Source organism: Hypomesus nipponensis, chromosome 3, assembly GCF_054491055.1.
Source record: "Hypomesus nipponensis isolate SF chromosome 3, ASM5449105v1, whole genome shotgun sequence".
Classification (NCBI taxonomy): Eukaryota; Metazoa; Chordata; class Actinopteri; order Osmeriformes; family Osmeridae; genus Hypomesus; species Hypomesus nipponensis.
In genome coordinates, this window is record NC_140363.1 from 1649991 (window position 1) to 1672712 (window position 22722).

Sequence of the window (22722 nt, forward strand, 5' to 3'; positions counted from 1 at the left end):
TAAAAAGCATTACGGATGAAATCGTTTTGCATCCGTAAAAAAGTGTTGGTTAAAAATATTTTGCATAATGCAAAACTTTTTTTACGGATGCAAAACTATTTCTACGGATGCAAATCATTTTCTACGGATGCAAAACTATTTCTACGGATGCAAAATAGTATTGACCCTAATTTGACTCCATATAAACCGAGGCTGAGGAGCGCGTTCGTGTATAACCGTGGAAGAAGTAGGAGGGATCTGAGCGTCAATACACCGCCCCAGCTGAAACCTACAATTTGCGATTTCTTGCAAGTGCAAAAGGCACCGGGATCTAACCTTGGACAAGCTGGATACAGTCATGACATCGGGGCTTTCAAGCGCAAACAAATGTAATGGTCAAACTATACTATATTAAACCTCACTCAATGAAAATGTGATCGTTACGTGATTACCCATGAGTTAAAGTATTCGGAGTTTTGGGACCACGAATTATCCTTTCTCGTTAGCCTCTAACAGAAATTCTTGGCATTTATCACTTAAATTACGGGACGGGAACATATCTATAAGATGGATCCAGGTGTCACTGATGTTCAGGAAACAGGTTTGAGCAAATTCAAATTGGTTATAGTGTTTCAATTCATACACACAAAAAATATACACATATGGACTTATATACCCAGTAAATATTGTGAAAAGTTTAAGACTGTGATTCACTGTAATGTAGCTTGCACGCTTCATATCGGGCTGTATGGTCTGATATTCCTTGATTATGTTCTTCTCACGCGCTGCCGCGCTTTAGAGGACAGGAAACCAGAGGAATCGACAGGTCCTCGTCCAAGGATGTCAAGACAGCAGATCCTCACACTAATATCTATGGCGTCTGTAAACTTCAGCTCAATGATTTGCTACTCCATTTTAGGACCATTTTTCCCGAGCGAGGTAAGCTAATGTTGAGCAACATCACTTTGAGTAAATGTGTATTTGTTTGTATCAATTGAAAGTAGCTCATGTGATGTGGTCTGATGGACCCACCCCCCCCTCCCCGTCCAAAAATACTGTTACTCTTTAAAATGAATTAGTTTGATATTTGGTAGAGTATCTGTTGAGGGGAATGTTGACTTGATTGATGTCTGACATCAGAAAAAAGGCTTAACAATGGGGGCTATAAAACGGCCAAACACTTGAAGGGGTGATCCCATTAAAACTGTCCTGGTGACAGGATGCCCTTCAGTCGTGATACAAACCTTTAAGAAGATATGTTAAATCAAAGTTAGTTGTCTTATAAAAACGTTTAAGGGCTCCTCTTTGTAAACGTGTGTTCATTTTGGATACAGATTGAACATGTATTGTTCTATTTACTATCCCAACAAAGGCAGTAAAGAAAGGAGTGAACCAGACAACCATTGGCCTGATTTTTGGGTGTTATGCTGTATGCAATCTGATTGGTGCCTTGGTTCTGGGTAAATATGTAAGTATCTTCAAGTACTGTATGTCCAGTCATCAAACAGTGACACTTGCAACATGACATGTACAAAATTGTTTTTCCCCATCCCTTCAGATTGTCCAGATAGGGGCGAAGTTCATGCTTATTGCAGGCTTATTTGTCTCTTCAGGATGCACAATTATTTTTGGGTGAGTCCTGTTGCTTACCAACATGTGTTATGAATAACTTCATCATTCAGAGCAAACACCAGGAACAGAAGGAAAAAGCTTGACAGTCTAGGAGCCACTGACGACTCTCATCATGGTGTTCTCCTAACCGTCTTTCCTTGTTCTTGCTCTCTGCAGGTTGCTGGACAGAGTTCCCGAAGGAACACCTTTCATCGTGCTCTGTTTCATCATACGCTCTGTCGACGCTGTGGGCTTCGCTGCAGCCATGACGTCCTCCTTTGCAGTTTCAGCAAAAGTTTTCCCAAACAATATAGCGACTGTTTTGGTGAGTTTGGCCCACCCTTGTCTGGGTGGTATGTTGTTTAGGTATAAGAATCATGAGCCAACAGAAGAGCATTGTTGTCCTGGGTTGTTTATGTGTGTTGTACTTGGAGAGCTGTGGTCATAGTCCCCTGCGGCAATGGCCGTTTATTAAGTCATATGCTTACACAATTGCATGGATTCTGCTAAATAAAATAAATAAATGAACAAAAAATGAAACAAAGCTGGGAATAATTCAAACTGCATCTCCATATGTGTGGTTGTCAGTGGTGTGACTACGGTGTGTTTTGTCTCCCAGGGGAGCTTGGAGATCTTTACAGGGTTGGGTCTCATTTTGGGGCCGCCTCTCGGGGGTTGGTTGTACCAGTCATTTGGATATGAGGTTCCCTTTATGACGCTGGGCTGCTTCCTGTTTCTGATGGTCCCCTTCAATATCTATATACTACCACACTTTGGTAAGACCTTTAATGCAAGATATGTGACCATTCCTGTTATCTTATTCAAATGCAATCTTGCTGTAATGACTTAGCATGTTATACGTATGTGATGTCATGATCATTTCTTAATGCATTCCTGTCTGTTGAGTGAGGAAGAGGTGGCATCAGTGATGCATGCAAAGTTGTCATTTTTGTGACGTTGTATTTGAGATATGATATTGCCATGTCATATAAACCCAGAATATTCCTTGGATTAATACTGCTGGAGTTGATTATCTGTTGCTCTTACTGCATGTTCATTTCCTGATTTGCTGGGGATAAAAGCACCTGCTAAATGAACAAATGGAAACAATGAGCTTCTCTACTGCTGTGCTTATCTTACAACCCAGATGCTGATCCGACTAAGGATTCCTTCTTCCGGCTGTTTACTCATCTGAAGATTGTGCTGATCTGCTTCATCATATTTACCCTCAGCTCTGGGCTGGGCTTTCTGGACGCCACCCTGTCCTTGTATGCCATTGACAAGGTACAAGAACGTTTCCTTTGGAGTATGTAAACAAGGGCGTCATGTGACTTGAGTGCAGCTCTGACTTTCTGCACGTGTTTGTAGTTTAATCTCTCCCCAGGTTTTGTGGGACTCCTCCTTCTAGGCTTGTCCTTACCTTACTGTGTGGCATCGCCTATCCTGGGCATTATTAGTGACAAGTTTCCTGTAAGTCATAGAAATCCCAACACTACAGTGCCAGTGGGGATGTGGTTTGCGTGTGGTTGTGTACTCATGGACGTGTTGTGTTGTTCTAGTCGACCAGGTGTTGGTTCATGGTGGTTGGAGGCTTCACCACAGCGCTGGCCTTCTGCTTCCTGGGCCCTCTCCCACTATTACACATTCAAAGGTGAGCAGAAGTTAGTGTTAGATGTTATTGTGCATGCATCCTTTTTTTCTAGTGTATGAAAAAGAGACTTAAAATACATAGTTTACTCAAAATATTAAAAGATTCAATTTTTACTGATCCTGGTGGAAATTCTACAATTCACCTAATAATGTATGATCAGTTCCAGTTCCAGGTAAAAAATAAACAAACACATTAGCACAAATAAATAATAAAGTATTAACCAGGACGAAGGATTATACCAGGACTAATGAAATCTGTTGTGTCTAGTCAGCTTTGGCTGTTGGTGTTCATGCTAGGCCTCATTGGATTCTCCCTGGGCATGACAGCCATCCCGACCTACCCAGAGATGCTTCTCTGTGCACTGTGAGTGGCCTGACACTGATTTACTGTACCGCTTACTGTACAACTGCAAATGCGACTCGACACCAAACTGTCGTCCTTTTTTAAATGAAGTGAAAATGGATTTGAGGAGGGGCTTGGTACACTTGGACTGGTGTCAGGATTGTTTGGAGCGGTTTGGTCCATTGGGTAAGTGATGTGAAATACACAGTTGTACCTCACACTACTAAGTCTTTCATATCCATTTTATAAACAGATGGTAGAAGGTGAAGGTAGAGCCTTACGGTTAAATGTCCAGATTTTGTTTTATTTTGTGTAGGATGTTTTGTGGTCCAACACTCGGTGGCTTTCTCACGCAACATCTGGGTTTTGAGTTGGCTGCAGCCATCCAGGGAGGACTGGCGTTTCTGGCGGTGAGTGCAACTTACACCTCAGCTCGTTTTGCTCATCATGTTTCAGATCTGTTACAGTACCTTACACACATGTTGTCAAGGTTATTACATGGCAGGAGTAGGCAGGATTCCGAGATGTTTGTGGTTTTCACAGGAAACCTAAGTGGTCCACAATGTGAAATGTCCCCCTCAGAAAGCAGACCCCACAGATATTTAAAGCAGAACCCATGTTTATGCTGTAAACTTGATTTAATAGCATTGGTTGGATTCTGTCACTTTATATAATCTGTTATATTAGAATGTCAATTATTAAAAAAAAATACGTAATTCAGTTGTATTATGGCCTGAAGGCTATATTATTTATATATATATGTATGTATGTGTGTGTGTGTGTGTGTGTGTGTGTGTGTGTGTGTGTGTGTGTGTGTGTATATATGTATGTATGTATGTGTATATATATATATATATATATGTATGTATGTGTATATATATATATATATATATATGTATGTATGTGTATATATATATATATATGTATGTATGTGTATATATATATATATATATATATATATATGTATGTATGTGTATATGTATATATATACACACACACACACACAATAACAGGTAGTGGTCGCATTGTTGAATTAGATTGCACAGTAGGTGCTGGTCTCATCTTTGTGTGTACTGCAATACGTTGAGATATAACAAAATACTTTGATGTAGAATTGGGGTGTAATCAAAGTCAGGGGGCGTAGAATGGATGGGTTATTAACATACTGTAGTGCGCAATCAGAGCAGAAATGTTGACATTTGGTTGATGACGGAGGTAGCAGAGTTCACATCGACCAACTGTAACAGGAACAATAAGGCAGCTGGTTGAACAAGGAGGCTTGGTATGATATGTGAACATGACAATATTCACTTGTTAACCTTCTCCTCTAATCTTTAGGCCTCCTTTCTTGGCTTGTACTATCTCTCTCGAAGAATCTCCTATCTGAGGTAATCATTATTACAATTTAGTAATAGGTAGTAAAATTAAGAAAATCCCTGTATAATTGAATTCTTATAAGTTATTGTTCATTGTAAATTGGCTGATCCCTAAATCAAGATTTCCTCTGGTTCTTGGGCTGACTGTGCTGTTTTGTCTGGACCCCAGGGTTCCACATGAGAGCAGGTTTGAAGCCACCAATGAAAGGACTCCTCTTCTCAACACTGATCTCTGACCAGTGGCTGTCTGAACTAGACACAACAGAACTCCATCGGGGTTCTGCATGGAACATTGTCTTGCAAAGCAAAGCAAAACTATCAGATTTTTATGTGTATGTATTGTACAAGTCTTTGATGTGTAAATTACATTTTTGTAGCAGCAGAATGTAATGTTTATTCATGGGGATTTGCACATTGTGTCATCAATGACTAATAAGGGTTATGTTGTTTTGATCTGAAATGTAGTTTGAAGTGAACTGGAGAACCAAACTGTCTGACACTTAAAACCCCTCAATCTGGTTTAACTACACAGGGTGAAGAAAATAAGTTATCAGTAGTATCTTTAGGTGTTGACCCCCAGATGCAGCTAATCAAGGCGTCAGCCAGCCAACCAACCAACCAATTATCCAGCCTGCCGTTCAACCAACCAGCCCGCTCATCACTCTCCCGTTTCTTAGTTGAGGTGAATTGTCTTCAGATTACCGTTTGTGCAATGAATAGCAAAGGGCTCAGGTAACAGGTTGCAATGTAAACCTGTGTGCTGTGATTGTGCAACACAGTGTGTTAACGCCAGGCCACTCCACACCCCATGACTAGGATTGCTCGTGGCTGAGCCGTGTGTGGCAGCTCCTGGCTGCTGATCCTCGTCAGGGCGGGGGACACAGAATAACCAGTTCAGTTACTTTATGAGTAGGCTTGATTCATGGTCATTGTCCATGAAGCACATTAGTTTCAGCCTAAGTATTGTGATATCATTTTTATGAATCAAAATGGCAAAATGAAGGTTCCCATGGTATTTGGAGAATCATTATGCCAAATTCTGACACTTCTACGAGGCAAAACATATAAGAAGGAAAAGTCTTTAGAGTGTCAAGAAATGTATTGAACATGGTTACAAAATATACTACCCAGATGCAGTACTCCAGTAATCCACATTTGATTAAGACAAAAATGGGATACAAATAGACAACAAAACCCACTTGGCAACTATTATTAAATGCTACTGCAAAAGGGTTACAAACGTTCTTAATCTCTGACAGGCTAAGAAAATAGCTCTATAGCATTACATAAATGTCTGGTTAAAAAACACTGCTTATGAGAATTTGAGATATATTCACCACAATAAATACAAACATAAATGTATCAAAACATTACAAAAAAAAAACTGTCTACTCTCTTTGTGCACTCCTGGTGCACAAACAGAATCTGTTCTGTGCTAATGGGGTCTAGGGGTCAGGCTCGAAAGCGCTGTTGGCCTGTCCTGTAGAGGGTCCCGGTCTCCTGGGGAGGGGCCTGTCCCCAGGCCTGGCTGCCCCCCTGGTTGATGCTGTTCCTGCAGCCTCCGGGTCGGAGGAGGTGGCCTGGGACTGGACCTCCAGCTTCCTCACCTTCTTCTTCTTCTTCCTGGTTCTTCAGAGTTACACAAATACATCAGAACGATTGACATGGGGGGTGGGGGGGACAGGAGTGTTTGAGGGAGAGGAGGGGCTTACTTGGGAACGGGTAACTCAGGATCTGTGTCCTGCTCAGAGATGAACTTGAGTTCCCCGGAGGCACTGATGATAGCCGACACCTGCAGTGGGACGGGAATCCCAGACGATGAGAGGAGGACCAAGAGACAAGATCCACACAACTCTTTTATATCACTCCAGAAATGAAACAGCGATGAGTGATTCAAACGAGCGAGGCCATAAGATGAGAAAGGAGCAAGCAGACAGGCAGGAGACAATGGGTCTGGAGAACAGGGTGAACACTGAAGAAGAAAACTGCATTCCAGCCACCTCCCAGACATATATCAGCATGCTTCAAACAGATGGAGGCCGTGGGTCACCTTGGTGGGTGTCGACCTCTCGGCTGAAAGCTCTGTGCGTTCGGACAGAGCCGACTGGGCCTCCAGGGTCTTGGACACGTCCTCGTTGACGTCTCCTGGAGGAGAAACGAAAGCAAGAAAAGACCTGAGCATCTCAGACACTTCCTGTCGTAAATACAGAAAAGACTGTTTCAATAGAAATCAAATCAAGTATTTACAATACTTGCGGGGTTTTTTCACGTTTATTTACCTTCCTCTGCCACATAGGTAGCTGGAAAATATCCCTGCTGTCCATTGGCTAGACGACCGAACCACCAGTTATCGTTGTCCTTGTAGAGCACGTGGATCACATCACCACGAAGCACAGTCAACTCGTCAGACCGGTTCGCAGTGTAGTCATAGAGAGAGACGACCTGAGAGAACCAACGAGCATTCAGATCAGAGGCCTGCTCTAAAATGACGAAGCTCACGTCATCTAAATCATGTATGTACCGTACGATGGTTGCTACTGCCGTCGTGTTTGATGCGCTTGTCTTATTTGAGGAATGATGCAATGTTGTTATCTCAAGGAAGCCATTGTGTCTGGTAAGAATGTTGACTGCTCCTTGGGACTAACCACTGTTCCTTCTAGTCCATCGTTATCTGAGGCACTTCATACCTGCTCTATTTGTACGTCGCTTTGGATTAAAGCTATCAACGGACACAGATGCCTCTGGATGCAATTAGATAGAATTACAAAGATACAACCCATCACAGCAATGAAATTGCTAACTGAAACTGCCTCAATGTTTCTCCTCTGTACAGTCATAATAATGTACCCGCCCCACATCAGATAAACGGTCCTGATTGGCCTGACACTTTTTATGCCGGAGGGGAATCAGTTTGAATGGGGCAGACCCATCTGCCACAGCAAAGAAACCATGAGCTGGCATTCGCTAAAATGTTAAATATTAAACAAAGCAACAGTTTTCCTTTACCGTGTGCTGGGCTGGTATGATGGGACCTGTTTGATCAGAGAGACTCTGAAAAGAAGAAAAGTCACATTTGTAAACAATCGCATACTATAAGTTCTACTTACACTCTCTATGGTTATACCTCTCAAGTATATGAAAAGTGTGGATGGAAGTCTAATGTAGTAAAATAAGTAGCAAGAACACTTAAGTGTGCTATGATGACAAGAAGCCTCACCGACTGCAGCTTGGTCTCTCTGTGACGCGGGCCAACCGGACTGAACCCTCCTTCAGACACAAGTAGGAGAAAAAGAAGAAACAAAGTTGACATGTTGTAGATATGAAGACACTATTCTGTGTGCGTCTTTCCACCTACGGACACAGGTGAAGATCAGAAGAGGCCCGTCCTGGTCCTTATGCACGCTGTACATGTCTGCAGATCCACACCTCTGTACTCAGGACCGGGAATGTTCAATCTTAGCTAAATCCCTTCTGCTAGCACGGCATTTAAAATGCCTCGCTCCGCATGAATGCTCTACATAAGCTCTTTTGTCAAAACCTGACCTAAATTCGTAATCACGGGAGACCAAAAGTCCCACAAGGTTGCTGACACAGCCGATGAAGACGTATCCTTCACCGGGGTGACCCAGTAACCTTCTCAGAGCAGGCATCTCCAGAGGGGGTCAGCCTGTCTGAGAGGAAGAGCAGTGCGGTGTCGTCGTGTGTGCGACACTCACGATAGTGGGGGCCCAGGGAGGCCTGGGAGATGAGCTGACCCCTCAGGGAGTCTGACAACTGCAGCTTGGAGTGAGGAGAAAGGAGGGAGGGGGGAGGCAGGGAGGCGTTCAGACCCACCTGCAACACATCGGGATTCTAGATCATCACAAGAGGATATCAAAGAGAATTTCATGTGTCATATAAGAACATTAGTATGTATTATTATAGAGATCTCAACGAACCAACATTAGTAAAATACAGAAAGATCTTTAAATGGCAGGCACAAATTGATTCTCAATCTGTGCTTCTCTCATCTCCAGCTTAAACAGCGATCAGATACTGATCTGTCATCTTTATCTTTGTGTGGCTCAAGTAACTAGCATTATAGTTGACAGGATTTTGGGATCACGAGAGTTTATCTTACTGAGTCAGACACCAGGCTCCGCCCCCTCTGAGACCATCCCATTTTGTCTATAAACAGAGAACAGGGACTCCATAAGACAACAGGGACATTAATCACACACCCAATTCATATTTGTTGAACTACAACTACCAGAATTCAGCTGTGTGCGTGCCGCTACAGTAACTCCTGTACCTTGTTCTGATACATATCCCATTGAGGTGTTTATATGTGGCTCCTGTTGGTCAGCATAGGAGAGGAGTTAGTTAGGAGTTAGTCCAAATCCAGGTTTGTGTGTTGGTCAGCATAGGAGAGGAGTTAGTTAGGAGTTAGTCCAAATCCAGGTTTGTGTGTTGGTCAGCATAGGAGAGGAGTTAGTTAGGAGTTAGTCCAAATCCAGGTTTGTGGACTGAGCTAGTACAACATACATTACATTTACAGGGACTCCTACACTCCAGTTATCTGACAAAGACAACCAACATGAAGTGATGAAAGCAAATAACACATGCACACGATTTACGGGGACTCAAATCAAACAGAAATAACCCAACCAAACGAGCCTGGCTACGTACGAGAACCGAGTCGAGCTTCTCCCTGACACGCTGCATCTTGAGGTCCAGGCGGGCCGAACTGGGGAAGCTCTCCATGGTGGTGGCGTCCGTGGGGGTGGCGTGCTCCAGGGGGGGTCTGCCAGGCCCAGCAGAACCCACCCTGCTCTGGACCTGCAGGTTGTCCACCTCCATCTGGGCCACTGCACACACAAACACAACCACACAGGCTCACCGATAAGCACTCTAAATTAAGTCTACTGTGGTGCATACTAAAGTGGTAGAGTATGTATACTTCATCTACAGTCATAACAATGATCATACTTTGATATATTCTGACTATTAGTGTGAATACTTTAGTCCAGGCATGATGACTTTTATAGTGTGTATACTTTATACTTGGCATGATGTCTATTAGTGTGTATCCTTTATACTAGGCGTGATGACTCTTACAGTGTGTATACTTGACACTAGCATGATGACTATTACAGTGTGTATACTTGAAACTAGCATGATGACTATTACAGTGTTTATACTTGACACTAGCATGATGACTATTACAGTGTTTATACTTGACACTAGCATGATGACTATTAGTGTTTATACTTGACACTTGCATGATGACTATTACAGTGTTTATACTTGACACTAGCATGATGACTATTACAGTGTTTATACTTGACACTAGCATGATGACTATTACAGTGTTTATACTCGACACTAGCATGATGACTATTACAGTGTTTATACTTGACACTAGCATGATGACTATTACAGTGTGTATACTTGACACTAGCATGATGACTATTACAGTGTTTATACTCGACACTAGCATGATGACTCTTACAGTGTGTATACTTGACACTAGCATGATGACTATTACAGTGTGTATACTTGAAACTAGCATGATGACTATTACAGTGTTTATACTTGACACTAGCATGATGACTATTACAGTGTTTATACTTGACACTAGCATGATGACTATTAGTGTTTATACTTGACACTAGCATGATGACTATTACAGTGTTTATACTTGACACTAGCATGATGACTATTAGTGTTTATACTTGACACTTGCATGATGACTATTACAGTGTTTATACTTGACACTAGCATGATGACTATTACAGTGTTTATACTTGACACTAGCATGATGACTATTACAGTGTTTATACTCGACACTAGCATGATGACTATTACAGTGTTTATACTTGACACTAGCATGATGACTATTACAGTGTGTATACTTGACACTAGCATGATGACTATTACAGTGTTTATACTCGACACTAGCATGATGACTATTACAGTGTGTATACTTGACACTAGCATGATGACTATTACAGTGTGTATACTTGACACTAGCATGATGACTATTACAGTGTTTATACTCGACACTAGCATGATGACTATTACAGTGTTTATACTTGACACTAGCATGATGACTATTACAGTGTGTATACTTGACACTAGCATGATGACTATTCACTCACCTTTGCGGTCGTAGACGTACACGTGCACCGGCTGGCTCTGACCGAAGGCACAAAAGGCCACCATGTTCTCTTGAGGGTGGAACGCCACGCCGCGGAGCGCCGTCGGGTAACACAGCTCCGAGTACACCGCCACCTGGTCGCCTGGACACACACAAACCACACCCAACTGCTCTCTGAGGACTCGACAGGGAAAAGGACCCAAAAGGACTACGGCTCCCAGCTGCCCCGCGGTGCGGCGGGTCGACCCTGTGCCCTCACCGGTCTCTGCGTTCCACACGTAGGCCATGCCGTCCTCGCTGCCTGAGAAGATGAAGTTGCCGCAGGGCGTGAAGGTGCTGTGGATCCTCTCTCTGTAGTTGGTGGCTCCGCTGTACTTCTTCACAGCCAGCCTGAGACAACCCCAAATATCACACTTGTATTCCATATTTACACCATATGTCAGGAAACTATCGTGTCATTGTTTATAAATGTAATTTTAAAAAGCATTCATGATAATCATCAGCTTAATATTTTGGGGGGAAAAGTTGAATGTATATGTAAAATGACATGAATTTCAGAATATCTTAGTGTTTGGCATGTCCCTCTATTTTGTTTTATTGCCAGCAAAATATTTAGAGCACAAAAGCTTGTGATGTCTCGGAATGTTCTGGCTTTCTCAATCTTCAATTCCCCCATTCAATGTTTAATACGCTCTCAAACTTTTAACCCTACTGAACACTATACTCAAACGCAATTTATGATCATCTCAATAATATATCGATCACAACAGATACTTACACTCTCAAATCCATGACCCTGACGACACTGTCCTTGGCGTGGATGAGCAGGCGCCGTCCGTTGGGGTGGACCTGTAACGTGTTGATGGGAATCCCACCGAGGTCACTCTCTCCAATCTCCTGGAGGGAGAGAGAGTGTGTTAGCGCTGCACCCAGAGACTTCACGGAGGGGGGCTGTGCGGAGCCTGTTCGACGCGTCTCTCCTCAGACCTTCTCGACGAGCCAGTGTCGGCAGGGGCGCTGGTGGGAGGAGTCAGCCACCGTCGTCCTCCAGACGATGATGTGACCCGAGTTGTCGGCGGAGAACATCCTGGTTCCTGCGTGGAAGGACAGCCGGGTCGTTACGGTGACACCCGGCACGCGATGACACCCACAAATCCTGTCACTACCTTTGTGACATTCCTAGCCCAGGCTAGCCTAGCCACATTTAAAAAACGAGCACCTTCGGAGTCGAAGCAGAGAGCATTGATAAAGCTCTTGTGGCCCTCAAATTCCTGGAGCAGCACGCCATTGACGTCACGGACGTTCACTCCCCACACCCGCACCAGAAAGTCGTAACCCCCGGTTACCACCAGATGCTGGGCCGTGGGGTGGTACTGGGCGCAGTACACAAAGGAAGGGTGAGGGAGAACCTTCCGGGCGATGCCCTGGAGCCTCTCCACGTCCCACATTCTGAGGGAGGGGAAGACAGATGCGTCATGGGAGAGTGTTGTGGTTGTCATGGATACCCACGTAGAACCATGGTAATTGATAAGATACTGAGATGTGGTGGTAATATTCAAATAATACAGTCCAGGTCCTGTGTAAACAGAGCTAAAAAAGAAATCTGGAAAGAATATCAAGAGCACAAACGCCCTCTAGAGGAGCTGTGGAGGTATGACAGTATGAGTTTATTACTTCCTTTGCCCTCCCTCTCTTTTCTCTTCCACCCTCTTTTCCCTCCTCTCTTTCTTTATTTGCCTTGGATCCCTGCCTCATTCTCCTTTTCCCCTCTTCTCTTCCCTCCCTCACTCTTTTTTCTTCCTCTTCCACTCCCTCCCCCTCTTTTCTCCCCCCCTTCCTCTCCAGACATACCTTACAGTGCCATCTGAGGAGGCTGACAGCAGACTGTGGTCGTCTCTGGACCAGCAGAGATCGTACACAATACTTAGGTGGCCACTGAAGGCAGCCAGCACTTTGCCAGAGGGAATCTCGTACACTGTTGAAAAGAGAGAGGCCAAGACGTCTCAACCACGACTCTATACTCTTCCCTCTCATGTTACCTGAACGTGGCTCTGAGAGCAGAAGGGTGGCAGAGCCGCTCACCGACTACGGGGAAGGCATCTCGGTCGGCGCAGGCAGCCGCCAGCGTTCTCCCGTCATGAGAGAAGCGGACGGTGAAGCAGCCCATCTGGCCTCCTCTGAACGCCAGCGAGGGCTTGTTAGGGATGCGGCAGGCCTGGGTGAGCAAAAACAACTTGTCAGGAAATACAGCCGGAGAGAGCTTGCTTCATCTGGGCGTATCGTCATGGGTTGAGGGGACCTTTCTGGCCCCGCTGAGCAGCTGAAATGTATTCAACAGCCATATACAATATTTGTGACAGGATTATTGGAACCACGCGAAGGTATTGATCATGGAAATTCAAATCTGTTCCTGGAGAGCTACCTTTTTTTCTTTAACTTGTGACTATTATCTTTTGTGTTTATCTGGTATTTTTCGGAAATAGTTTATGTACACAATGCTATTTTCCTGTTTGCCTTCTTGCCAGGTCGCCCATGCCTAAGAGGTATTAACCTCAATGGGTCTTTCCTGGTTACATATATGCATTTTGTTATCACTCCAGACCTGGCCAGGCACCCGGCTCCATTTCAGCACCGCTGGTTTGCTGTCCATCATCTGGGTGGTGGTTCTCCTGGTGACCTCGCTCTGGAGCTCGCTGAAGGAGGTGCTCCCTCGCTCCTGCTGCAGAGCCATCATGGAGCGGATACTGGGGTCCACCTGGGGAGAGGGCATACACACCTTCATCTCTACCCTCTTCTCTCTGGGTCAACACACCTTCATCTCTACCCTCTTCTCTCTGGGTCAACACACCTTCATCTCTACCCTCTTCTCTCTGGGTCAACACACCTTCATCTCTACCCTCTTCTCTCTGGGTCAACACACCTTCATCTCTACCCTCTTCTCTCTGGGTCAACACACCTTCATCTCTACCCTCTTCTCTCTGGGTCAACACACCTTCATCTCTACCCTCTTCTCTCTGGGTCAACACACCTTCATCTCTACCCTCTTCTCTCTGGGTCAACACACCTTCATCTCTACCCTCTTCTCTCTGGGTCAACACACCTTCATCTCTACCCTCTTCTCTCTGGGTCAACACACCTTCACTCACTTCTACCCTGTTCTGAATTAACACATTTTCACTCATCTCTAACATGTCTTTCTTTGACCTGGTACATCAATTCAATAACTTAAAACAAACTAATTATAAATTAAGCTACATGATCTATAATGTCAATAAAGAGATAATCCACTTCACTCTTTGGTTTGAATAGATGGAGAGCTGAGATTACACCAGCCACACAGGTGACATCACCAGTGAATTTACACGATATAGGATCAATTGACGTCAGAGTTGCAAAACAAGCGGCCTGTTGGCGAGGCCAAACGTACGTGATCAGGGAGTTTGAGGCCCTTCGCGGTGATGTAGAGGGTGGAGGCATATCTGTTTCGGGGATATCTTCTCCACCAGTCCACCACCTCAATGGTCTGGGGCTGTCTTCTAGCCCGGGGAGGGGGGCAGTAGAGCTGGAGGCGCAGTTTGCTGTCGATGTTCAGCACCCCGTTGGTACCCACAAGCTGTACATAGGAAAACATGTTACAAGTCAATGTGATAATATATATATTTTTTTTATATATATAACTTAATTATTATATTTATTACTTACTAACCGATAAGTAAAATGCAGGGTTATTCTCTGATACCAACCTTTAGAAAAGCCCATGCAATTTTCCTGAATCCCTGTTCATGTTTGTCAACATCAACATTGGCTCTGGCTTCCTCCATGGTCAAGAAGTCCAGGACCTATGTCATATTAATAACACATGGGTTTCATTGCATTGAACGCAATTGGAACTGTCAATGCAAAGAACGTCATAACATGCGGTGTTTAAATGAATCTACCTACCTCGAAGAACAGCATAACTTTAGGGCTTTCCTCATCATTCTGAAGGAAATAGCCAAAGCGTTCGTTGAAGACGATCTGCTCCTCCCATTCTGGAATAGTCGACTTGTTCTTCTTGAAGTCAAAGGGCTGGGTCATGATAGGAAGAATGTGGTCTACGTTCTCCTGCTCATAGAACGAGGAGACCGGACGATGACTGAAAGAAATACGAGGGGGGAAACATTTCAAAATAAAAGCATTACCTCGACAGCTTGACACCAAGATTTCTACAGGTAGCGCAACATTCTCACCTGTCTTCCTTTTTCACATACTGTCCAGTGAGCTCATCGATGACGTGGATCTTCACCATGGGGTGTGACACCAGCAGGGAGGTCTTCAGCCTGTCTGCACGGTGGATGTAGATGCCCAGCACCAAGCTGTCATCAAAGGCAGAGCCTCTGGGTACTTCAACCTCTGTATCGCTTTCTTCTTTCACCACTAGGACCAGAAAACAAACAGTCACTCTCCTTCGGGGGAGAAAAAACACTTGGGGGAGATATAAGTTCAAATTTACTTTCAACCACCTCGCTTTTTCTTTTTCTTCTTTTTCCCTTTGGATTGTGTCAGTATTGAGTCAGCTTCGGGGTTTGTCTCCGTGTCTTCATATTGGCTCCTGGCGTTGGAGGTCTTGTCCACAGAGGTCCTCAGCTCTGTTGCCTCATCCGCCTGGCTATGCTGCAGATCTGACGCCGCACTGCACAGGTGAGAAAAGACCATCGTTAGCAAAGCAAAGTCCCTTTACGCTACTCCATCTTTCCAATTCTGGTACGTTATTCAAAGTCCTAGTTCCTCGTCTGAGTGAACACACCTCGTGCCCCTCTCGGTATCCAACGGCCTCAGTTTCTTCTTCTTCTTCTTCCCAACTTCGTTGTTCAGCACCACTCCCTGAGAGGCCGGGATGGACTTCCTGCTTTTCCCCATGGCGCTCTCCTCCTCCTGCGCTATCTGCTGCTGGTACTCCTGGATCAGCTCGTCGGCCGCCTCCACCTCCCGGCTCTCCGCAGCGGCCTCCTCGTCCGCTCTCCTTCTCCCTTTCTTGCTCTTCCTCTTCGGTCCCTTTTCCACATCGTCGGCCTCCACACAAGGCTTGGCCTCGGAGCCCTTGGCGTTTGCAACACCGTCGTCCCGGTCTATGCGGATGATGTGACTGGAGGTGTCCTCAGAGGACTGAGGGAGCGGAGGAAGCTCTCTCCGGCTCTTTCTCTTGCCCCTGGGAGGCTGAGCATCCTCCTGGTTCCCGTTGTTGTTTTGGTTGACCTTCTCCACCACCTCCCTCTCCCTGCGCTTGTTCTTGGTGAACCGCGGGCTCCCCTGGTCAGGGTGGTACGTATTCTGGAGGATGGTTTCATTGTCCTCAGTGTCTTTCTCAAGGTCAAGGTCTTTTCTCAAGGTTTGGAGCTGTGGTGGATTGGGCAAGGTGTGTAACGGTAAACTGTAAACAAAGCTATAGGCCTAATGCATTGAAGATGCTCAATATAGAGTTAGAGAAAAGCCACCATGTTGTTTTGACTCACCACAATGCTCTCTGGAGGCTGAGGGTTCCTTTTCTTCACCTTTTTCCTATCAGACGGTAGGTCAGTGTATCTCTTAAAGACCTCATCAAACCTGGCCCTGGTCTTCGCCCGGGCTTCACTCTCACCTGTTGCAAGGACAAAGACAGTGTCCAATACATGGAGCAAAGTTGCACATAGAACAAGACATGCCGTGAAGAGCTAGCCAAAGTGTTTTTAGTATATTGTTTTTAGGTACTAGTAACTGGCTTGCTACAGTTCTTTATCATTAAATCACAGTATTAAGGAGCTGTGTGCACTCACCTGCTGGCATTCTTGAACGCTGGTACGACACTCATTCTGCGTACAAAGAACCCAAACAAGGATTTTCTTAGCTGTAAAAAAGATAGCTGTAAATTAACGGTCTCAGTGGCGGCTAATAACAAGCCAGCCAGCTCATACAGCCCTCTAGCTAGGTAACCTCGACCAGATTAGCAAGCTACTGCAGTGAGTACTGTACTACTGGTGCTAGCTAGTCAGCTAGCCTATCTAGCTAGCTACTACTGTTTAGCTAGTGTACTGTACTGTATCAAGTAGTCAAAACTAATGGATAGAACTACTCGCAATATGCAAACATCACACATTTGCTAGAACCATAAGATAGATAATATTTAATCGCTTTGTATTCAACTAAGAGTAGTGAGCTCGCTGGCTAGCTGCTGTGATTTACGATCTCCATTGCTACCGGTGGATCCGTTGCGATGGTTTCCAAAACAACAACATCCCCGGAGTGGAAATCCTGTCCGTGACGTATGAGCTTGGGGCGGAGATTTCGAGATTTCACCATAAAGTAGCCTTAGGAAATTAGCTGTTCTTAATCCACCAATACTCCGTAATTAAAAACGCTTAAATGTGACGGTAGAAATATTTTAAATATTTATATTATATTAAAAAACCATATGCTAAATTGTTTTATTTTCTCTAGCCTACTTTTCCATACAGCATTAGCATAGTCACACATATAATTAGTTATTATAATTAAAATAAAATAAAATAATTGAACAAAATAAAACAAACAAAACCAAAAAAACTACACAAGGGGCGGGGATACGTGCCACGTGGTCACAGGTAAGTTACGTTAGGTGTATTCGACTTCATGCAGCACCGGCGGCGCCTACCGGCTGCCTTGGAGCTGAGAATGCCATTGGCTGCTTCAAGTCAGCCGGGCCTCCAGCGGCTGTAGGCCACGCCGGTGCTGCATGAAGTCGAATGCACGTATAGTCAGGTACGTCTTTGTTCCTGCGTTTGATAACAAGGCAGGTGCGTGGTGCACTGAGGTATGCATGCGCCTTCTGACAAATGGATTCAAAACTACTTTGAAGATGGGCACTGGACTATGTGAAAAGTGTGAAGAGTTGCTGAATTATTTCTTCGCTCTTGTGAAGAGATTATACAACGAGTTTGAGCTGAAGATAAAGGAATGTGTCAAGGCTCTCTCCCAATGTTGTTGTCTAACGAGGAGAAGGAGAAGCTCGAGTCCCCAGAGATTCCTCAAGAGACGTCAACGAAACTCTGCCTACACGTCTTTATTACAGCACTTGAATACAGGTAAGCTCTCAGATGTCAAAAAGTTCAAAGGAAAATGTATCAGATTCTAGTGACTATTGTAGCCTATTGACTATCAAGGTCAAAGCTCTTTGAAATTCATTTACAACGTTGTTTTCTTTTTCTTTACAGACAATGAACCCCCACTCCTCAATCAACAATGTCTACATGCATTAAAAACCTTAGCAGCATCTGAAAACCATGACCTTCAAGGGGCTGCATCCATGTACTACTTACATATTAGTCAACACTGTAAGTGACCTAAGACCAATCTACTGTTATTATCCATGGTTAGTCACAGACTCCAATTACTTAATTACAAACATAGGCCTATATATTGTTATTATTATTATTATTAGTTGACGGACTAGTCCTTTAGTGAGTCTTGGTTCAGTGACTTGGAAAACAGTGGCTGTGGACTGCTAAGACCACCATGTTTGCAGCTCAGGTTTCCATTGTTATAGGATGACTGTGGTAGCGGGGACCTGCGACCAGTATTATGCAAATGGTGTTGGTTTTATCAGAACAGTCAGGTGGGGGATGGATACAGGGAAAAGGATACAGTGAGAAGGGAAAGAGAGCTCTGGGCTCTGATGCTAGCTGCAGCTGTGATGACAAAGTTGTTTTTTTGAATGTCTACTCACAGTGGAGACTATGTTACCTGTCGCGTTCCTGGAGCCTTACCTTTCCCTGCTTCTGTCTAATGACCTGGAAACACAGAGGGCCATCTCTCTGTCCCTGGTCAATTTGCTGGTAAAGAACAACGGTAGGAACTTCAACTGTCACTAAACTCTAATTTGAACTCTGGTCAGTGATGACAGATGGTGTGTATTGTAGCTGCTGGATGTCAATCGTACATGTTGTGTTTCAGTGAGTAAAGAGCAGGTGGTACAGGTGGGATTGCTGGTACCCATTCTAGAGACGTTGCAGTCTGGGGACCCCACAGTCCAGTGTAACTCCTGTGCCTGTGCTGCCATGCTGGCCTCATCAGGTATGTGTGTGTTCATTCATGCACAGGTTGGTGTGTCTGGGGATGAGAAATGTTGTTGTCTGTGAGTTGGTCGAATCAAGCTGATCAAGTTGAACATGTGTGGAGCTGTTGATATGCTGTTGTTATGGGTATGTAGGTGTCCTAGAGAACAGGCACATTCTGTACAGAACATTCTGTTCTGTTCTATTGTCAGAGGTGTGAGCCAATATTTTAATCTTATGCCACATTACATGCAACACAATCTCACTGACCTCAGCTCATTTTGACAGATTTTGGTTTTGGACTTCCTCTCTCCATTAGAGTCCAACCGAGAAGCCATCGTATCAGCTGATGGAGTGATTCCACTGTTGGTTTTAGCTAAATCATACGATTCACGGGTTCAGCAGAATGCAGTCTGGGCCCTTCTCAACCTCACTCAGTCAGGTGACGACATTTGAGGACTTGGGTGGAGCGATGTGTTGCCAAACTTGTCATGTGTTGACACATGCACATCTTTGACATTTTTCATTACCATAGCCATCAATGTGCGTGCGCATATTATAATATTTTTGTATCAAATGTCTGATCCATATCACAAATAACTTCTTAATGGCTCCCTCTTGGTTGTAGAGGAGTCGATGAGGGCATTATGTCAAGAGGGCGCTGTTCCTTTTCTGTCTCTGTTGCTGCAGTCATCAGATTCAGAGATCCAGGTAACAAGCCACTACTGACATCGCACAGGGTTTGTCTGTGTGGTGGAATTATGTTTCCACTGTATTTATGGGGATAGGAGTTGCTCAGTGGTAGGGACACCCATTTGCTTGCAGATCAAGAAGTCCCAGGTTTAAATCCATTGAAGTTTGTCACTTCAGTGTAGGAGTCGAAGAGTCGCTGAATTAATACGTTACATTTATTTAAATTAAAAGATGTCTCAAGTGTTAGGATTGAAGTGACTTGTACAGTAAATGCATATTGTACATTTCTTTGTGGACTTTTTCTGATGAATCATTGTAAATTTCAGTTCAACAGCTGCTCTGCTTTAAGCAACATCGCCTTAGTCCAGGAGCATCATCCGAAAATGCTGGGCATCGGAGACCAGTTCCTGCTGAAGTCACTCTTGATGCTCACCTCCTCTTCTGTGCAGAAGGTAAAACATCTCACCTGCAGAGAGGAGATCTGTTTCAGATCACACTCCGACTGTACATCCAAATCAAAAAGGAATTCATCTCATTTCCAGAACTCGTCACAAGCTTGGAAGTGCCTCAAAATCCTTTCAGTAAATGGTAAAACATAATCAATATCATGCAATCATATTATGATTTAACTTGGTAACTTAAGTTACTATCTTAATCTGTGATTGTAAATAAGTGACATTGGCATGATATTCCAGGTCTGGTTTCTCTGTACACAGTTGAGGTCCAGAAGCACCTGCTGGAGCTGGGTGTTGTGACGTCACTCAGAGCCCTGCTGGGCTCGTTTGCTCTCCCTGTGACTGAGTCTGCCATCACTCTGCTCTCTCAACTGACTACACACCCGCCCAACAACGTTAGACTGCTCATCTTGTGAAACCCTCCCATCAGGGCGATCGTTGTCAGGAAGTTTAGGCCCCATGAAAAGATGGTGCCCATAGAGTATAACCCCTCACCCTCTACGAAGACTCCTCAATGCATTATCATAGACATCTCAGCAAAGCCCTTTTAAGTCATCATGCAGTACCCCCGGCTCAAGGCCCTGTCTTGACTTTGTGTTCCAGGAGAACCTGGTAGATGACGGCCTGCTGGAGGTCATAGGTCACCTGCTGGTCAGCCATGGGTCCAGCTCCATCGTCATCAGACACAGTGCTGCTGTTGTCACCAACCTGTGCACGACCAGACACGGTGTACAGGTTAGACCAGCCCCGCTCAGCACTGGAGGGTGTCTCTTCACATGTACACAGAACCTTCTGTGATCATTAAGTCCTACTCTACTCCTACGCATTTCAAAACGTCAAATATATAGAACTATTAAAATGTGCACACAGTCATGAGGTGTCAATGAAATCCCCCATGTCTCTACAGGGGCTAATGGAGAGTGAGTGTCTAACAGGACTACTCCAGGTCCTAGTTTCCAGCGTGGCAACTCAAGAGGACTTGGCGTGTGTCACACTTTGTTTACATCATCTGACAAGCCGGGGTGAGTCTGCAGTCGATGAACATTTTCTGTTGCTCTGAGGAGTCGATAACCATGTCACAATAAACGACTGTATTCACACTCTGAATTCTTGTGTTTCCAGAAGTGCTTCAGTCTCGTCTGGCCACAGAAATGAACCCTGACCACATGTTGAGACTTGTAACATTGTCCGGACAGATGGAAAATCAAGAGTTGTCATATTATTCCGCCTCCATCGTCAGCAAACTACAAATAAATGGTGATTTGATAAATTGACTGTCATCCATGATAGACATGATATAAATGTTTTAAAGTACAAACGTTTTATCTCCTCATGCCGGCATATTTAGCCGATATTTTGGAGGTGCAACAACAACAAAAGTACAAAAAACAATATGCCTCACAAGATTCATTCCACATATTTAATTAAACACATAACCCTATATAAGCTTTTTCTGTCATGCGATGATTTTAGGTGATGTCGTCTATTTGCTGCGTCCTCACTATCCCGCCATCTCTGCATATGTGCTGGCCTTCCTCAAAAAACAGGAAGTTAAATTCCAGCAACTTGGCATCGTCACTTTATGCAGTCTTAAGAAAGGTTTGTATGCATAGTTTAAGCCCATGCTTTGTAAACTTAACATTTTATTTAAAACATCCCTGGCCCATCTTAGTTTCTATGAGATGACCACAGTACATAACGTAGTGACTAGCAGGAATCACAGAAAGTTGTGTGGTGCTTGTTAGCCCAGTGCTGATGCAGGGTGTTGTGTGGTGCCTGTTAGCCCAGTGCTGATGCAGGGTGTTGTGTGGTGCCTGTTAGCCCAGTGCTGATGCAGGGTGTTGTGTGGTGCCTGTTAGCCCAGTGCTGATGCAGGGTGTTGTGTGGTGTTCCTGGTGGCTGTAGATGGAGGCTTTGTGGCTGCTGCTAATCTGGAGGAGCAGCTGATGGAGGTTCACCTGCAGACGGAACAAACCAGAAATCTTCTGCAGAGGATCCAGCAGCCTCCCCCCCTCTCCTCCCCTGAGTCTCCCCTTCCGTAAAACAGAGACTAGAACCTGGATGTGTACAGTTTTTTTGTAAATGGTTATACTTCTTTTTGTTTTTACTGATGCCATGATTCATGTTTGCAACTTTGGTAATGTTACATGGTACAATGTTAATATTGGTTAATCTCAACAAGAAAGTAGATTGAAAACTGCATGTGTTTTTATTTCAAGTTTTATACAGGTTCAGAGATTGAAAGGTTTTTACAATTTTGACAGAAACATGAGTACCTAGGGAGGTGGAGAGGAAAGACACAAGCAGTAGTTAGGCTAGATTAAGTGTGCCAGGATGTTATTGTACTCTATAGGAGTCTTAAATAAATGGATTTTAATTTGAACTGTTTGGGAAGTTTCATTTGTATTAATTGAAATTAATGCACAACTGT

At 44.3% G+C, this 22722-nt stretch overlaps 3 protein-coding genes across 5 annotated transcripts; 2 read left to right on the forward strand and 1 right to left on the reverse strand.

The window, feature by feature from the left end:
* The first annotated feature begins 187 nt into the window (after positions 1 to 187).
* slc18b1 (solute carrier family 18 member B1) lies at positions 188 to 5814 on the forward strand. The gene is made up of 14 exons (XM_084683780.1): positions 188 to 580; positions 779 to 918; positions 1352 to 1447; positions 1538 to 1611; positions 1768 to 1915; positions 2210 to 2366; positions 2738 to 2874; positions 2959 to 3060; positions 3150 to 3241; positions 3509 to 3604; positions 3695 to 3769; positions 3900 to 3993; positions 4922 to 4971; positions 5129 to 5814. The coding sequence occupies exons 1-14, from the start codon at positions 547 to 549 to the stop codon at positions 5193 to 5195; spliced, it is 1362 nt and encodes a 453-aa protein (XP_084539906.1). The 5' UTR covers positions 188 to 546; the 3' UTR covers positions 5196 to 5814.
* A 225-nt stretch (positions 5815 to 6039) lies between these two features.
* ahi1 (Abelson helper integration site 1) lies at positions 6040 to 17354 on the reverse strand. 3 transcript variants are annotated; one of them, XM_084683767.1, is made up of 27 exons: positions 17312 to 17354; positions 16891 to 16926; positions 16591 to 16715; positions 15885 to 16474; positions 15601 to 15770; positions 15328 to 15514; positions 15041 to 15233; positions 14842 to 14937; positions 14526 to 14711; positions 13701 to 13853; positions 13181 to 13313; positions 12950 to 13073; positions 12318 to 12547; positions 12086 to 12192; positions 11877 to 11995; positions 11358 to 11488; positions 11100 to 11240; positions 9628 to 9806; positions 9251 to 9293; positions 9080 to 9126; positions 8676 to 8793; positions 8177 to 8226; positions 7966 to 8010; positions 7239 to 7401; positions 7010 to 7104; positions 6672 to 6751; positions 6040 to 6588 (listed from the first exon to the last, which is right to left on the reverse strand). In XM_084683767.1, the coding sequence occupies exons 2-27, from the start codon at positions 16898 to 16900 to the stop codon at positions 6405 to 6407; spliced, it is 3699 nt and encodes a 1232-aa protein (XP_084539893.1). In that variant the 5' UTR covers positions 16901 to 16926; positions 17312 to 17354; the 3' UTR covers positions 6040 to 6404. The 3 variants fall into 3 exon arrangements, with proteins under 3 accessions (XP_084539893.1, XP_084539883.1, XP_084539875.1); XM_084683757.1 differs by having other exon boundaries at positions 16891 to 16961; positions 17312 to 17344; XM_084683749.1 differs by having other exon boundaries at positions 16891 to 17341.
* Positions 17355 to 17862: 508 nt separating this feature from the next.
* Positions 17863 to 22674, forward strand: LOC146299093 (uncharacterized). Its single transcript, XM_084675326.1, has 14 exons — positions 17863 to 18174; positions 18304 to 18423; positions 18818 to 18937; positions 19043 to 19162; positions 19463 to 19585; positions 19772 to 19854; positions 20163 to 20288; positions 20379 to 20424; positions 20553 to 20686; positions 20895 to 21026; positions 21199 to 21313; positions 21414 to 21548; positions 21765 to 21890; positions 22197 to 22674. Exons 1-14 carry the CDS (start codon positions 17910 to 17912, stop codon positions 22331 to 22333), a joined length of 1782 nt encoding a protein of 593 aa, XP_084531452.1. The 5' UTR covers positions 17863 to 17909; the 3' UTR covers positions 22334 to 22674.
* Positions 22675 to 22722: the final 48 nt, after the last annotated feature.